Source organism: Colobus angolensis, unplaced genomic scaffold (assembly GCF_000951035.1).
Source record: "Colobus angolensis palliatus isolate OR3802 unplaced genomic scaffold, Cang.pa_1.0 Scaffold712, whole genome shotgun sequence".
In the NCBI taxonomy this organism is placed as follows: domain Eukaryota; kingdom Metazoa; phylum Chordata; class Mammalia; order Primates; family Cercopithecidae; genus Colobus; species Colobus angolensis.
In genome coordinates this window covers 96,267-114,944 of record NW_012120844.1, presented here as the reverse complement: position 1 = coordinate 114,944, position 18,678 = coordinate 96,267, and the positions used below count along the sequence as shown (strand labels likewise).

Sequence of the window (18,678 nt, the reverse complement as noted above, 5' to 3'; positions counted from 1 at the left end):
ATTCTCCTGCCTCAGCCTCCCGAGTAGCTGGGACTACAGGCGTCCGCCACCTCGCCAGGCTAGTTTTTTTTTTATTTATTAGTAGAGATGGGGTTTCACCATGTTAGCCAGGATGATCTCAATCTCCTGACCTCGTGATCCGCCCGTCTGGGCCTCCCAAAGCGCTGGGATTACAGGCATGAGCCACTGTGCCTGGCCTATAATTCTCAATAATTGCTTTGATTTTTTTTCTTCTGGGACTCCTATTAGCTGTATGTTGCAGTTTCACTGCCTGTCTTCACTATTTGTGACTCTAATGCTTTTCATTTCTTTCCTCATTTCTTTTTCATTTAGAAAGTTTTCCTCTTTTTCACCTTCCTTTGAAGGTTTTATCTGTTTGTTTATTCACTCATGTCTGTCTAGTGTAACCTTTATTTCTGAAATGATTTTTTTCCTTTTATTTTTAATTCTTTCCTGTCACCTATTTCTGATTTATATTGATCCTTCATAGCTTATATCATCTTCTTAACATCTTTTAGCGTATTTTGATATAAAAGGTTAATAGTGGACCCTCCCGTAATTGAAGTAGGCACAATCCTCCCAATTTTAGGCACTGTCCTCAAATTGGCCTGCTTTACTTTCTAGTGAATCCCTATTGACTCTCTTGGGGCTCTTGCTTTCTCAGGTCTGTGGGTTACATTGTTGCTTTTCTTTTCTTTCTCCTGCCTAGATCCTGGCATCCTGCAGGTCTTGTGGCTCTTAGTGGTTTGCCCTACCCGCTTATATCTTGAGGGGTTTTTGCTAGTATCTTACACTTAGTATTGTAGTATATGTTACCTATGGGGTTTTTGGTTTTAAAATCTAGTTGCCCTGTTTTCATGTTGTGATTTGGAGAGATTCAAAAACTGTGCTGCCATAGCCACCATCTTTTCAGAATCATCTATTCTGAGAAGATTCATAAAATTTCAACATTTTAGCATTAGAAGGGTTCTTATTATTCAGAGAAGAAATTGTCTCAGAGTGAGTGACTAGATTTGGAACGAGGCAGATGAGAACCCACGTCTCCTGATTTGCAGGCAGTTTGCTGGTGGTGACAGTGCACCACATCACCACTCTCTTCGCCACCTAGAAGGTGCTGTCACCATCCTCTTACAACAGTGTCTGTTGTCATCCTCTTTGTGTTGACACTTTTGGCGATGGCATGGAACAGTGGGCTGATTTTGCATTATTTGTATTTTTCTTTCTGAATACTGCCATACTAAATGTTATGTTGAAAATAATGTTTTTCTTAATTTATCAAGTAAATTATTTTGTTTCAGTCGAATTTTCTTGGAGTCGCATAGTTCAAAAGATTCTGCATAAGCATTGTGCTCCACCATGCAGATCATTAATTTATTCAGCAGATCATTAACCATGCAGATCATTAATTTATTCAGCAGATCATTAACCATGCAGATCATTAATTTATTCAGCAGATATTCCTCCCTACTTTGTGCTAGGCCTTGTATCAGAGGCTGGGGATACTGTGGTGATGCACAGACACAGGCAGGCAAAGAGGCATTATCCATGGTGGGAGAAACACCTTGCAAGGAGAACATATAGGATGCAGCAGGGACATATAATATGATCCCTAACTTCTGTTGAGGTCACGGAGGGCTTGTTAGCAGCAGGAATATGGAAGTCAAAGGCTGAAAGATGAATAGGCTCTAGCAGATGACCAGCATGGATAAGAAGAACCCAGGAAAAGGGAATGGAATCTGCAAGGCACATTCAAGAATACTGAAATAAAAAATCAAGAATATACTGAGTTACTGACGCTAATAGCCAAAGTGATAACTAAAAGTAAGTAAGAAATCATGTTGTAAGTCAGCTTAAGGGGGTACTCCTGGTTTTAAAACAGGTGCTGTTTTTCTCAAATTTGGAGTGGAAATTTGACTATAGGTGTGGTAGAGGGATACAAGGTTCCATAAACTGGCAGATGCAATTATAGAATGGATATGTGCATCTCTTTTGCTTTAATTTTTATTGTAGGTAGTTTCTTTACTCATTTTTTGATAGTTGACTAATTCCAAATTTTATAATAATTATAGAAATACAAGTGAGGAAGCTTTTCTCTGTTTTATAATCACTTAAAATATTTATAGACACTTCTTCTGAGGCACTAAAATATTTACTTTTTTTTATTGCCTATGTGTAAGTTTACAGGGCTTATTTATGTATTCTTTGTGGACTCTCAACTTAGCATATTTTTTCTACAACAACATAATAATAATAAATACAGTGATTTACCATATACAATTTAAATGTGTTATCTTTACTAGTTTTCTTTACACAGATAAAAAAATCTATTAATATCTTATATATTAAAAGTAAAAACCTAAGTGTGCAAAATGTGTGTTTTATTTTTGAAAACTAGGTTGGTGTGTGATTTGCCCTCTATTTAAATGTTAGAATTGACTTAGTTTCAGAGCTGGTGCCCAGAGTTTCTCACAAAAGGTTTCCTGCATCTGCTGGCTCTAGCTGATAAGAATCCAGTGTTTAAGCCTTTTGTTTATCTAAGGAAATTCCTGTTAGGTGTGTGCACATTCCCCTTTGTTTTCAGTATTAACCTTAGTGAGTTGGCCATAAGAATACGCAACACACTATTCTTTTAGCAAAATCCTTTTGCAGATGGGGGAGGCTTTCCTGCAGATGGGCATAAGCTGGTCAGAGCCACTATTATGTTTCAGACCACCATAAGGACTGATATTTCAGTTAATGACAAACTGCTTAACTGGTTTTAAAAAATAACGTCTGTATGCATCAGTTAGATAAGATATTCTGCACTGGGAGTATATTTTCAGTAACTTGAAATAATAATTTATTATAAATATATTTAAATTCAAAGAGGCCTTCGAAGTTTTTTTGCTGTAGCAAATTAAACAGTTAATTCTATGTAGATACATTTAGATGGTATTTGAATGTTTTTCTTTTGTGATATCCACAATATCTACAAGCATAATGGGTTTGATAATCGGAGCCTGAGACTTACTGTTTCAGTTAAGTCACACCTGTGTTAAAGCCAAAATTATTGTGCCCAGATAACTATTCCTGCAGCTGTGTATTGCCATTTTCAACCAGGAATGCTTTGTAGTGCTTTTGATTCTTGACTTCCTGTTAGAAAATGATTTTAGAAAAAAACCAGTGACAGTGACAGAATTTCTTACTTTTCTCAAATAACAGTAAATAATATTTTCTGAACTGTTTATATCACCTTTTGCTTATTTAATCAATAATAATTATTTTCTCTTTGAAAATGTGAAGTTCTTTTGCAGTTTGTTTGGAAAATGTATGGTTTTTTAGCTAAAATGCAATTTTAGAATAAGGTAGATTTATTATTTATATAAATATTTGTTAACAAATTGATATTTGCAAGAAAATTTCAAATTTTTATTTATTTATTTTTATTTTTTATTTTTTTGAGACGGAGTCTTGCTCTGTCCCAGGCTGGAGTGCAGTGGCGCGATCTCAGCTCACTGCAAGCTCCGCCTCCCGGGTTCACACCGTTCTCCTACCTCACCCTCCCCAGTAGCTGGGACTACAGGCGCCTGCCACCATGCCCGGCTGATTTTTTTTATATATTTGTAGAGACGGGGTTTCACCGTGTTTGCCGGGATGGTCTTGATCTCCTGACCTCGTGGTCTGCCCGTCTCGGCCTCCCAGAGTGCTGGGATTACAGGTGCGAGCCACCGCGCCTGGCCGAAAATTTCAAATTTTTATGCGGAAAAAAATAGAGGGTGCTTCATTGCTTTAAGTCATTTTAATTATTTAGATGGATTTCAACAAAAATTCATTTCTCATTTCAGGCCTTTGAAGACCTCAGCAAACTAATGATCAAGGTATATGTCATTTATGCCTATTAAATTCATACCAATTATGATACAGTTTTTGAAATATATTTTGTAAGCAGACATTTTGGGGACAATATTGCTTTTTCAGTCTTTACTTTTTATTTGACAGGCTAAAGAAATGGTGGAGTTATCAAAATCAATTGCTAATAAAATTAAAGACAAACAAGGTGACATCACAGAAGATGAGGTAAATAAGTTGCTTTTTTTAAGGCATTTGAAACTAGATAACACAAATAATGCAGTAAGGTTTTTGTGGTTTACATTGTCTTTCTGAATGTACTGTTTTATTTATTATTTATGTTTTATTTATTATTTATTTATTTATTAGATGGAGTCTCACTCTGTTGCCCAGGCTGGAGTGCAGTGGTGTGATCTCGGCTCACTGCAACCTCTGCCTCCCGGGTTCAAGCGATTCTCCTGCCTCAGCGTCCTGAGTAGCTGAGACTACAAGTGTGTGCCACACGCCCGGCTAATTTTTTGTATTTTCAGTAGAGACTGGGTTTCACTGTGTTAGTCAGGATGGTCTTGATCTCCTGACCTCATGATCTGCCTGCCTTGGCCTCTCAGAGTGCTGAGATTACAGACGTGAACCACCGCGCCCAGCCTGTTTTATTTCTTTTAGAACTTGAGGATATGTGAAAGTGCCAAAGAAAAGTCAACCATAAAAATTATATTAGTTCTATTAGGATTAAAGGCTATTTCAATGCCTTTTTTTAGAGTGTAGAAAACAGAAATACTGAAATGTACAAGGGGTGGCTGTCCTAAGTTTGATGTTTGTTTCATTCAATTTGTCTACAATCTAATCACAGCTATTTTCCTAAGTTTTCAGTTGTACTATTTGGTTGGCATTAAATATAGCAGAGGCGTTTTCTGAATCTCACATCAAACTTGTGAAGTAAACAGAGTATAAGAGACCAGCAGAGAAGTAGGAAGGAGAATAATTAGATGTATGCAGGGAACTCCTGGAAATCTGCTCTCTCATAGTTCACAGCATAGAAACACAGTAGAAGGAATGGGGATATGTAGAAATTATTGAGTGAAATTGAATTTGTCATGGAAGAATTTCAAATATTGAGGTGGAGAGACAATTCTGCATTTTCTCCTTTTTTATTATAGACCATCAGGTTTAAATCCTACTTGCTGAGCATGGGAATAGCTAACCCAGTTACCAGAGAAACCTACGGCTCGGGCACACAGTACCACATGCAACTGGCCAAACAGCTGGCTGGAATATTGCAGGTGCCTTTAGAGGTAAAAATTAAACCTACATGTTTTTTTTAAACTATGTGGAATTAGCCGTATGTCATCAGAAGTGTTAAAAAGAGCATAACTCCTTTCATGATATGGTTATTGTCAACTGAGATTTTTTTTTTTTCTTTCAGGTGTATTAAATAAGTTCACTGTGCTTTTATTATTCTTTGTAATTTTCTAATTTGTTTTTAATTTTCATTTTTGACATCTGTAACTTTCTAAATCTATTTGATATGAAGTTTTCCTTATTTTTAAAAAGGAAATATATGATCTTTCTCTGAATAGATATATTTCCATACATCTAGTCTTTACTATTTAGTACTATTAATCATTCCATAATACAGATTCATCTTCTAGTCTGATAGTATTCAGGGAATCAAAAGTTTATTAAAGCACTTATATTAAAAAAGATTTCAAACCTCTGCCAGATAGAATAGTATAATGAATCCTCAGCCATCATCCAGCCTCTTCTGTAAACCAGCCTCCACTCAAAATTATATGAAAGCAAATCCCAGACATCACATCACTTTATCTGTAAACATTTCAGTATGTAACTCTAATGATAAAGACTCCTTTAAATACAACTATAATCCCATTTCATAATCTAAAAAATTAAAATAATTTCTTAATGTTATCTAATATCTAGTGTTCACATTTTCTTTTCCACCACCGTACCCGGCTAATTTTTTGTATTTTTAGTAGAGATGGGGTTTCACCATGGTCTCGTGATCCGCCCGCCTCAGCCTACTAAAGTGCTACATTTTCTTTTTTTTTTCTTAAGATAGAGTCTCACTCTTGTCGCCCAATCTGGAGCACAGTGGCGCAATCTCAGCTCACTGCAACCTCTGCCTCCTGGGTTCAAGCAATTCTCCTGCCTCAGCCTCCTGAGAGGCTGGGATTACAGGCGCCCACCACCACGCCTGGCTAATTGTTTTATATTTTTAGTAGAGATGGAGTTTCACCATGTTGGCCAGGCTAGTCTTGAACTCCTGACCTCAGTTGATCCCCCTGCCTTGGCCTCCCAAAGTGCTGGGATTACAGGTGTGAGCCACCGAGCCCGCCTAGTATTCACATTTTCCCTTACAGTTGGTCTGTTTCAATCAGGATTCATTGCAGTTTGTTGATTTGTTTCAAATGTTTGTTTGTTTGTTTGTTTTTAATTTCATGGGTTCTTTCTCTGGCCTCTCTTACCTCCCACCCCACAATGTGTTTCCTGAAGAAATTAGTTGTTTAGATTATAGAGTGTGCTTTTCCTGCCCTATGTATTTCCTATAAACTGGTATTTATAAGAAAGGTTTGTTAGGGTTTTTAAAAATTATTATTGCAAGACTATTTCATAGAGGCTATTGTGTACTTCCATCAAGAGATACATAATGTCCGATTGTCTTTTTTTAAATTAAAAAAAAATTTTTTATGGTGCTAACAGCCATTGACAGTCATTACCTAGATCTGTGATTTCATTGGAGGTTGCAAAATGGTAATAGTCTTATTTAATTCTATACTTTTTTCATTTATTAGCTGGAGTAAGTTAAAACTTTTAAATGTATTTTTTGAAACATGGTGTAGAGCCCCTTTTTTCATTTAAGTAAATGTTAAAATGGTAATGAGGCCGGGCATAGTGGCTCATGCCTGTAATCCCAGCACTTTGGGAGGCTAAGGTGAGCAGATCATTTGAGGACAGAAGTTTGAGACCAGCCCAGCCAACATGGTGAAACCCTGTCCCTACTAAAAATACAAAAAAAATTAGCCAGTCGTGGTGGTGCGTGCCTGTAGTACCAGCTACTCAGGAGGCTGAGGCAGGAGAATTGCTTGAACCCAGAGGCAGAGGTTGCAGTGAGCCAAGACTGCACCACTGCATTCTGGCCTGGGTGACAGAGAGAAACTCCATCTCAAAAAAATAAAAATAAAAATAAAAAAATAAAGTGGTAATGAATTAAAATGCAAGTATTGAATCTGAACTGCTTTGTGGTATCTGAATAGGTTCTCCTTTGTATAAATAAAGTTTTTTATAAACTTCTTAAAAATTTTTATGATGTCTGATTTCACTGTGATTATGATTTCTGTTAAGAAATGCTAACTGGTGTAATTGTAACATAATACTTTTTTAAAAATTTCATATTTTAACAGGAACGAGGGGGAATAATGTCACTCACGGAGGTGTACTGCTTAGTAAACCGAGCTCGAGGAATGGAAGTAAGAATAGAAAATTTAAATATTCTTTTAACTAAATATAGACTTTCTTAATACAAATTCCGAATACAATTTGAGGAAGGGTTGTGAATATCAAAGCTATTTTGAGAAGCACTGTGGTACAGTGAAAAGAATACTGCCCTGGGATCTAGGAGGTAGATTCTTTTCTTGGTTTTGATAGTGATTTGCTTAGTGACTTAGTGACCTTCAGTAGCTTACTTAACATCTCTGAGACTCAGTTTTCCTTCTTCTTCTTTTTTTATTTTTATTTTTTGCTATTCAAAACTTTTTCTATTTTTCTTTATAATTGACGCAATAATTGTACATATTCATGGGGTACTATATGGTGTTTCAGTGCATGTATACATTGCATAATGATAAAATCAGGGTGTATTAGTCCATTTTCACACTGTTGATAAAGACATACCTGAGACGGGGCAATTTTTAAAGAATTTTTGAAGAAAGACAAAAGAAAGAGGTTTAATTGGACTCACAGTTCCACATGGCTGGGGAGGCCTCAGAATCATGGCGGAAGGCAAGGAGGAGCAAGTCACATCTTATGTGGATGGTGGCAGGCAAAGAGAGCTTATGCAGGCAACTCCTATTTTTAAAACCATCAGATCTCATGAGACACGTTCACTAACACCAGAACAGCACAGGAAGGACCCATCCCCATAATTCAATCATCTCCCACCAGGTCCCTCGAACAATATGTGGGAACTGTGGGAGCTACAAGATGAGATTTGGGTGGGGACACAGAGCCAGACCATATCACAGGGCAATGAAGATATTCATCACTTGAAACATTTATCATTTCTTTCTGGTAATAACATTAAAAATCCTCTCTTGTCTGTCATATGCAGCCATAAAAAAGAGTGAGATAATTCTTTTATGGGAACATGGATGGAGCTGGAGCCTATTATCCTTAGCAAACTAGCGCAGGAACAGAAAGCCAAATACCCATATTCTCACTTATAAGTGGGAGCTAAATGATGAGAGCTTATGAACACAAAGAAGGAACAATAAACACTGGAATGTACTTGAAGGTAGAGACTAGAGGAAGGGAGAGGAGCAAAACAGATAACTATTGGGTACTGGGCTTAATATTGATACCTAGGCAATGAAATAATCTGCATAGCAAACCCTAGTGACACGAGTTTATCTGTGTAGCATACTTTCACATGTACCCCCTAATCTAAAATAAACATTTTTCAAAAAACAGAGATAGAATCAACCTAAGTGTCTATCAGTGATGAACGGATAAAGAAAATGTCAGATACATACAAATGGAATACAATTCAGTCATAAAAAAGGAATGAAATCACATCCTTTGCAGCAACATGGAGAAATTGGAAGTCCTTATGTTAAGTGAAGTAAGCCAGACACAGAAAGACAAATATTGCATGTTCTCACTCATGTGGGAGCTAAAAAAGCTAATCTCACTGAAGTAGAGAATAGATGATAAATATCAGAGACTGGGAAAGGTGTATAGGTAGGAGCGGGGAAGAAGAAAGGTTGGTTAATAGGTACATACATACGTTAGAAGGAATAAATTCTAATATTCAATAGCAGAGTAGGGAGGCAACAATGTATTGTATATTTCAAAGTAGCTAGAAGGGAGGACTTGAAATGTTCTTAAAACATAGACATGATAAATACTTCAAGTAATAGGTACCCCCAAATACCCTGACTTGATCATTACACATTTTAAGCATGTGCATTAATAAAAATAGCCCCTGTACGCTATAAATATGTAAGATATTATGTATCAATAAAAAGTACTTGGGGCTGGGCATCGTAGTTCACACCTGTAATCCCAGCACTTTGGGAGGCTGAGGCTGGCGGATGTCTGAGGTCAGGAGTTCGAGACCAGTCTGGCCAACATGGTGAAACCCCATCTCTACTAAAAATACAAAAAAATTATCTGGGTGTGGTGGCATGTGCCTGTACTCCCAGCTACTCAGGAGGCTGAGGCAGGAGAATTGCTTGAACCAGGGAGGTAGAGGTTACAGTGAGCGAGATTGTGCCATTGCACTCTAGCCTGGGGGACAGAGCAAAACTCCATCTCAAAAAAAAAAAAAAAAGTACTCAGAAACAGAAAAAAAGAGAATACCCTGCATTGTCATTATCTAGTCACTCTGTAATATAGCAGCAGAACTCATGCTTCCTGTCTAACTGTAACTTTGTATCTGTTGACCAACCTCTCTCCATCCCCCGCTCCCACCTACCCTCCCCAGCCTCTGATAGCCACTCTTCTCTCTGCTTCTATGAGATCAACTTTTTTAAGATTCTACGTGTAAGTGAGATCAAGTGATGCTGTCTTGCTATGTCTAGCTTATTTCACTTAACATAATATCCTCCGGGTTCATCCATGTTGCTGCAAATGAAAGGATTTTTTTACTCTGTTTTGTGCTGAATAGTATTTCATTGTATGTATGTATCACATTTTTTTTTTTTTACCTTTAAAATTTTTGTTTTGTTTTGTATTTTTGAGACAGAGTATCACTCCGTAGAGTGCAGTGGCACAACCTCGGCTCACTGAAATCTCTGCCTCCCGGCTTCAAACAACTCTTGTGCTTCAGCTTCTCAAGTTGCTGGGATTACAGCCGTGTGCTGTAACCACATCAGGATGTAATGTGTGATGTAAACCACATCAGGAGAATTTTCATACTTTTAGTAGAATCAGGGTTTCCCCATGTTGGCCAAACTGGTCTTGAACTCCTGACCTCAGGTGATCTACCCACTTCGGCCTCCTTCCAAACAAAGTGCTGGGATTACAGGCATGAGCTGCCATGCCCGGCCCCCACATTTTTATTTTTTCTTTTTTATGGATACATAATAGTTGTACATATTTAGGTACATGTGAAATTTTGATACAAGCATATGTGTAATGACCAAATCAGAGAAATTAGGGATCTGTCACCTCCAGTATTTATTATTTCTTTGTGTTAGGAACATTCCAATTCCACTTTTGTAGTTACTTTGAAATATACAATAGGGCTGGGCGCAGTGGCTCACACCTGTAATCCCAGCACTTTGGGAGGCTGAGGTAGGCAGATTGCCTGAGGTCAGGAGTTCAAGACCACCCTGGCCAACATGGCGAAACCCCGTCTCTACTAAAAATACAAAAATTAACTGGCTTGGTGGTAGGTACCTGTAATCCGAGCTACTTAGGAGGCTGAGGCAGGAGACTCCCTTAAACTAGGGAGGTGGAGATTGCAGTGAGCCAAGATCACGCCACTGCACTCCAGCCTGGGCGACAGAGCGAGACGGTGTCTCAAAAAATAAATTAATTAAAAAAAAAATAAATACAATAGATTATTGTTAACTATAGTTGCCCTATTGTACTACTGAATGCTATTATCTTATTCCCCCCCCTTTTTTTTTTGAGACGGAGGCTTACTCTTGTCACCCAGCCTGGAGTACAGTGGCACAACCTCAGCTCACTGCAACCTCCACCTCCCTGGTTCAAGCAATCCTCCGACCTCAGTGTCCCAAGTAACTCGGAATTACAGGTGACTGCCACCACGCCTAGTTAATTTTTATATTTTTAGTAGAGACGGGGTTTCTCCATGTTGGCCAGGCTGGTCTCAAACTCCTGACCCCAGGTGATCCACCCACCTTGGCCTCCCAAAGTGCTGGGATTATAGGCATGGGCCACTGCGTCTGGCCTCTTATTCCTTCTAATTGTATTTTTGCACCCATTAAACCAACCTTCTTTATCCCTCCTTCCCCACTACTCTTCCCACCCTCTAATGGCCATTTTTCTACTCTCTGTCTGCATGAAATCAATTTTTTTAACTCCCACATATGAGTGAGAACATGTGATATTTGTCTTTCTGTGCTAGCTTACTTCACTCAACAATGTCTTCCAGTTCCGTCCATGTTGTTGCAAATGATGTTGACTGTTGTGAAGAGTGCTGCGATAAACATAGGAGTACAGATTTCTTTTTGATATACTCCTTTCCTTTCTTTTGGATATATACCCAGCAGTGGGATTGCTGGATCATGTGATAGTTCTATTTCCAGTTTTTTGAGAAATCACCATAGTGTTTTTCATAGTGGCTGTACTAATTTACCTTCCCACCAACAATGTGTAAGAGTTCCCCTTTCTCCACACCCTTGCCAGCATTTAGGGAGCCAGTTTTCTTACCTTTAATATAAGGGTTTGGACTGAATGAAACTGTTCAGCTCTAATATTTTCTGTTTGTATTGTGATAAATAAAGTTGTTCAGGAAGCCCTTCCTCTGCAATAGTTAATTCTTTTGAATCAACTCAGTTGGAACAAGTTGCCTTGTAGATAATGCAGAAGGAAAGCTGCCCTGCCCCTTTGGCTGGGTATCAGCAGTGGCTATTATTCTTCAGCTGTCCTTGCTCCTTCACATCCAGATGTCCTTGGCCTCCAAGGTTCTGTCTAGGTATTCTTTGTGCCCCGACAGTCACCTCCATGCAAATGGCTCACCCAGTCCCATGAGTTAAGCCCCTGCTCTGTGTTTTTATCTGATCATAGCTACCATTAGTTAGTACTTACCATCCACTGGACGCTCTGCACGTGTTACCTCATTTGTCCTCCCAATAACTCAAGTGACGTGGCTTCTTTTACTGTAGGGGATAATTTGGAGAATAGGAAATTGAAACTTAGAAAGATGAAATAACTTGAGCAAGGCCACAGGCAGAGACAGTGGTTTGACAGGTATTTGGATCTAGGCTGGACTGGTTCTGGGGCCATCCTGTGGGACTGAAAGCTGTGCTTGTCATCACCACACTATGCTGATTTGTTAAGGCTGCACTGTCCAAAAGGATAGCCACATCATGTGCTGACTGGGGACTTGAAATGTAGTTAATCCAAATCAAGATATGCTGCAAGTGTAAAAATGCACCAGATTTAGAAGCCTTCATACAAAATAAGGAAATGTTAAATATCTCATTAATAATTTTTTGTATTGATTATATGTTGAATTGGTTCTATGTTCAATCTATTGGACTAAATAAAATATATGCATTAAAATTAATTAATTTCATGTGTTTCTTTTTACTCTTTTTTTTTTTTTTTTGAGATGGAGTCTTGCTCTGTTGCCCAGGTTAGAATGCATGGTGCGATCTCAGCTCACTGCAAACTCGACCTCCTGGGTTCAAGCAATTCACCTGCCTCAGCCTCTCAAGTAGCTGGGATTACAGGCACCCGCCACCGCGCCCGGCTAATTTTTGTATTTTTAGTAGAGACAGGGTTTCAACATGTTGGCCAGGCCGGTCTCGAATTCCTGACCTTGTGATCCACCTGCCTCAGCCTCCCAAAGTGCTGGGATTACAGATGTGAGCCACCCCACCTGGCCTCTTTTTACTTTTTTAATGTGGCTGCTATAAAATTTACAATGATATATGTGGCATGCATATTTTATTGGGTAGCACAGGTTTAATGAATAGAAGTCTTTGGTTCCTTTGTCAATCTTGTTTGCTTTGTAGTGATTAAATCACCTAAAATTTTTGATAAATGGTAGTTTTAAAATTTACTCTTCTGTTTTAGTGATCATTACCATTGTATAGCATTACTGGATTTTTTTTCCCTATTAGTTGCTCTCACCAGAAGATTTAGTGAATGCGTGCAAGATGCTGGAAGCACTGAAATTACCTCTCAGGTAAAGGAACCTCTTCAGGAAGTTTGCCGCCTGCAATCATGATTCTGCATGGGGTAGATGGGAAGGCCCAGCAAAGTTTGCCATCCCTAGTGTCAAGCCAGATTATTGCTCTCTTGAAATTATATTATTTCCTCTTTATCAGGGCTGGGCATGTCCTAACAGGGCTAGGAGTCATACTCTTTTGGATTTGGGGGAATGAGATAAGAATGTGGGTTCTTCCCATGAGGTCAGAATAACTAGCCCCTCTTCCCTTAGATATTTTGTGTTAGTCTCTGGAGATGTTCAGGTGTGAATATTCTTTTCCTTAGGTTTAAAAAAGTAGCCAGGTGGCCGGGTGTGGTGGCTCATACCTGTAATCCCAGCACTTTGGGAGGCCGAGGCGGGCAGATCACCTGAGGTCGGGAGTTCCAGACCAACCTGACCAACATGGAGAAATCCCGTCTCTCCTAAAAATACAAAACTAGCCGGGCGTGGTGGCGCATGTCTGTAATCCCAGTTACTCAGCAGGCTGAGGCGGGAGAATCACTTGAACCCGGGAGGCGGAGGTTGCGGTGAGCCAAGATCATGCCATTTGCACTCCAGCCTGGGCAACAAGAGCGAAACTCCATCTAAAAGAAAAGCTAGGCATTTTATTTAGCATGTAGATTCTAGTTCATAATTTTATTATCTGTGTATTCATGAGCTGTTTAGGTATGCCATTGTTCCTTGTGTTTGATATGTTTTAAATGTTGTTTTGTTTATTACTGCCCTCATACCTGGGCATAAAAGAAGATATAAAAGATGTGCTGCTTTTCAGCAGTTGGATATCCTAGATAATTCCTGGCTTTGTTCTTGCACCTGTGGTTTTCAGGCTCCGTGTGTTTGACAGTGGCGTCATGGTAATTGAGCTTCAGTCTCACAAGGAAGAGGAAATGGTGGCCTCGGCCCTGGAGACAGTATGTGAAGCCGATTTTCTCCAGTCTTTAGAGCTTGCTACGAAGACCCAAAGGCTTAGCAACTCAAAAAACAGGATTTCCTTTTGAACTTAACTTTACCGAAAAGTAACATTCACACACCCAAATAAAAATGGTTTATCACTAACAATGAATCAGTATTAACCAAAGTCATACATTAAGAGCTTTTTGAAACTTCTTGACACTCTTAACATCTTACATGTAAGGAGAATTAGAATTAGTGAGGTGCTTTCTTTTCTATTAAAACTCAGTGTTGAGAACAGGTTTTTAACTTTATCAGATGTTACAACACAAACTTTTTCTTCCAGTAACACCTACATAAGCAGCTTGATAAAACACCACAAGTTTTATGAAAATAATTGCTTCAAAAATATAAAAAGCGACTGTAGTTTAGATGGATTTTACTGGCCAAACTGCCAGTATTACTCATTAGGATACTTGAAATAGTCCTGTCTTCATAGCTTCTATGGTGAGCCTGTATAATTTGAATAACTTTTATTTATTATCTTCTCATTTTCAACTAGATGAAAACCTCAAGACTACAGATATTTCTACCACATATTTTAAACTAAATCTATGTGTAAAGTCCCTTCGCTGGAGCATTAATATGTACTCAGAATTTGTTACATATTCTTTTTCAGAGTATCAAATAATTCTTTTTAGGCTTTAGTACAGTGACTTTGTTACATTATGGAGAGCTTGATCTTGATATTTGAGCCTCTAGTATGTCTCTTCTGGGTCCTTCAACTTCTGTAGAATTAAGCATTAGTTAAGATTTAGTTATAGTGTGAATGTTCTTTGAATTTTAGTAGGACATTCAGTAAGTTATTTCTTGCATATACATTCTGCCTACCATTAGAACCCAGAGTGTGTTTAAATTAGTGTCCTAAATTAATGACATTTTTTTTCTGCTGTGCGTTTCTATTAGGTTTCAGAAAAGGGATCCCTAACATCGGAAGAGTTTGCTAAGCTTGTGGGAATGTCTGTCCTCCTAGCCAAAGAAAGGTAAGTACATTACCTAAAGGACCTTTCATTATCATGTATGTTTGTGTTTCTGCATGGACAGATAATTGTGTGGGTTTTTTTGTTTTCTTTTTTTTTAGGTTGCTGCTTGCAGAGAAGATGGGCCATCTTTGCCGTGATGACTCAGTGGAAGGCCTGCGTTTTTACCCAAATTTATTTATGACGCAGAGCTAAGGGTTTTGTATTTAAAATCCTTTCTGTCCATATGCTTGCGTCATGTAGAGGTTGTATGACATTGAGCTAAGAGATAAACACCGATCAACTGAGAATTTATTAGAACTTCACAGTCCAATGTAAATCTCTTTTAATTTCTCACTAAATATGGTCCAGGAAATTTATTTAGGATATGCATAGGAAAATTCAGAAAAGTGAATGCCAATATGAATTTAAAATCATGCTGTAGTTGTGCAGAACCCTCAGAGTTTAACTTGAAATATAGTGGATTTTAACTTGATCCTCAAATCTAATCATTTTATAAAGAAGGGAATTTAGTTTTGCAGAGAATAAAAAGAGAAGTTGCATGTTCAGACAGGTTAGATTATTTTGATGTGACTGAAATTCACTGATTACACATGACAATGTTGGGACAAAATATACTGCAGCTTGCTATATGAGGCTCCTCCCAGGGGCTTTTAGAAGCAGTCATAGGCATGTCTTCAACGTACCAAATAAAATACCTTTAAAAATGAAATAATTTTATTTGACACGTATATTTATATATATTCTATCTAGTTTCTCTTTGTTTTTTTAAGTGATGATTTCATGACTGGCATTTAAAGAATGCAACTGTGTCATTTTGTTTCCAAATGCTGTGGATTTTGAAACTGAACTAGAGAGCTGTATAGACCTGCCCAGAGTTATGATTACAAATTTAGGAGGTAGACAGCTCAGGAATTCCCTGGGTTTGTTGTGCTGGTGGAAAGGCAGAGGGAGCCTTTAAATGGCTTCACAGGAACCTTAGTGTTCTTCTACCTCAAAGCCACAGACAGGAGATCGAAAGTGGAAAAGTAATGTCTCCTTTTCTTTTCCATAAGGAGTTTCAACACTGAACTATGAAATGTCTATCATATTCCAGCAATATTTTTTCTTTGTTCTTTATACTATAAATTGTGAGGAAAAACTACTTCGGTAAGAAGTGTTACTGAGATAACAACAACTGGCTAATACTGCATGTAGATTGCTTAAGTTTTAAAGTGACTGCCTGACTTCACATGTTATTGCTCTACAGCCTCCAGTATGTTGGCATTATCTCAAACTCAGGGACCCCACAGGACAGGAGATGCCCTTTCTGAAACTGAGTTGGAAGTAAAAGGGTGGTGATGGTTTTGGTCAAGCCTGCGGGAGGGAAAGTATTGTATTGGGAGCACCCTTGGAACCAGGAAGAGGGATACCCAGGTTCACACTCTGGAACCCCTAAGACATTGTCAGTGGGTAAGGTGGAGGGCGACTGCCAGAGGCTGCTGCAGTGCCCTCTGGGAAATGCCAGGGACCCTCAGCTGCAGACCCAGGGGATCCCAATCCCTTGTCCCTGCCTGAAAAGTGGCTATTGCTGTTTCGTGTCCTCCAGTGTCACAGGAAGGCTGTGCCTGAGACATCCCACTTTAGTTTTTGTTTTCCAAACCTGTCACTGACTCTTCATTGTGGTGACGGATCCTCTGGTTCCCCCATTGTTCAGCCTCAGGTTTATTTTGAGGGTAACTCAGTGTCTGACTGCCCAAGTCTTTTAGGGGTTAGTTGGACCATTGTGTAAACTTGTTTATATGTCTCACCTCTTTCTGGGTGGTACTTACTGTCTCACACTGCTCTGGCAAACTTGTATACACAAACACACACACTCTCTCTCACCTGGCTAAGACTTTTAAAATTATAAAGATAAATAATCTGTTTCACCAGTTGGAGTGAGTTGCAAGGAGGATTGCTGGAGCTACTCGATCTAGTGCTAATGGTTTGGATTCATTACTGCAAACCTACATAATTTAACATATTTATTTACTTTAGTGTGACAACTGATGAAAAGAAATGGAGCAATCCGAATTGTATAAAATGACTTAAGAAGGAAGAAAAGTGACATATAAATATATTTTGCAAATGCCACACTAATTTAAAAATGAGTATGATTGATTTTACTATTTTTAAAGTGGGCATTCGTCACTGTTTCGAGACCTTTGTATGTATTTGTGTATTTTTATCTTTTTTTTTGGGCTATTATTATAAGGTGTGATTTTGGTCCTCTAATGTAGAAGTTATGTTTAAGTACAACCAATCAGGCCCTAAGTGCAAAAAAGTTCTGTCTTGGTGCTTATCACTGGCATAATTATTATTTTTTTGTTTTCCTAACTTTGCTCTTAGGAGCATGAACCTCTTTGTAGCTTTATGGTAATGCAATATTTCCAGTCATTTACTGTCAAAAAAATTTTTTACATTGTGTTAGTGAAGATTGTGTTTTCAGGGTTAAATGATTGGTATTAATGTATATAGAGTAAAATTATTACAAAATTTAAAAATGATTTTTCTTGGCATTCTTTTTAAATACTCTGAAAAATATATGCAAATGATAAGCCTTTAATCATACTAAAGCCAGTTATGTTAAGAATTTTTCCTTTGGATTTTATAATTAAGATTTGCTTATAAATATTTATGACATTGAGCTGTTACTGTTTTCGTTGTCTTAAAAGAATGGGACATGTCATGAACTGGTTTGGTTTTTTAAAAAATTCTTGATGTGAATTCCACTGTTGCCTAACTATGTATATTCAGATGAATGTACTCTTTCTTGTTCCTTGTTACCAGATTAATCTGAGGGAATGTGGATTCATCTTGTCATCATTCTCATGCTCAAATACTTAAAATGGTTCTTTTGCCCAAAAGTCTCAGAGTCTTCATTTTGGTACAGTGGAGTCACAACTTAGAAGGTGGTTAGGTTTTAAAGACCGTGCCTAAGGACAAAATTGAGCACGCTCAGAATGGCCCTTGAAAATCTCCTAAATTACCAGTGAAGTTCTCTTTGTAGTCCTACAGTTTAAATTCCTGTGGAGTGATACACAGGTATGAATATATTATGCTTATATTAAGTACAAACATACAAACTGCATATCAAGAGTAGATTCTTATAGCATTAATAATTTACATGCATGTGTCTTTTTCCAGTAGGTATGGTTGAATTTATGTAAATTTATTGCTAATCCCATCCCTTACAATCTACAGTATAAGCTGCACAAGGGCAGAGGTTTTTATCTGGTTTGTTCATGGATGTATCTTAAGAGCCAAGAACAGGGCCTGGACACAATAAGCATTCAATAAATATTTACTGAATGAATGAACGCCGACCTATATTCCTATTTATAATTTGGCTCCACTTTATCCTACTTTAGCTCCCACTCAATTCAATGAAAAATACATTTTTTTTAACATATAGCAATTTTTTGTGAGCAATTTTGTTGGGCACTGGTAGTGGGAGGGGATACAAAGATGAATAAGATATAGCTCTGTCCTGAAGAAAAGGGAGACATAGTTGGGGAAACAGACATGTAAGTGACTTTCACTGAAGATAGAATGAAGTAAGTACCATGGAAGGGGCATATGTACCATGCTGGGGAGGACAGAAGAAGGAGCCCTTAGTCCTGGTGGAGGGCTTTATAAGACTTTGTGGGAAAGGAAGAACCTGGTAAACTAGGCTCACAAAGACCAAGAGATTGTCAGTAAGTGGAAGGTGTTGGGAAAAGGGAACAGCAGAGATGTGCCCCTTCCTGCTCCTGG

General features: G+C 38.2%; 1 protein-coding gene across 1 annotated transcript in view; it reads left to right on the top strand.

Annotated features, from left to right (window-relative positions):
* Positions 1 to 18,336, top strand: part of VPS36 (vacuolar protein sorting 36 homolog (S. cerevisiae)) — a 37,328-nt gene extending 18,992 nt beyond the window's left edge. Inside the window, exons 8-15 of the mRNA XM_011927439.1 lie at positions 3,825 to 3,857; positions 3,979 to 4,056; positions 4,986 to 5,120; positions 7,248 to 7,313; positions 12,882 to 12,946; positions 13,797 to 13,881; positions 14,828 to 14,904; positions 15,003 to 18,336. Coding sequence (XP_011782829.1) covers positions 3,825 to 3,857; positions 3,979 to 4,056; positions 4,986 to 5,120; positions 7,248 to 7,313; positions 12,882 to 12,946; positions 13,797 to 13,881; positions 14,828 to 14,904; positions 15,003 to 15,096 — 633 coding nt within the window. The 3' untranslated portion in view covers positions 15,097 to 18,336. The remainder of the gene's footprint in view (positions 1 to 3,824; positions 3,858 to 3,978; positions 4,057 to 4,985; positions 5,121 to 7,247; positions 7,314 to 12,881; positions 12,947 to 13,796; positions 13,882 to 14,827; positions 14,905 to 15,002) is intronic.
* Positions 18,337 to 18,678: the final 342 nt, after the last annotated feature.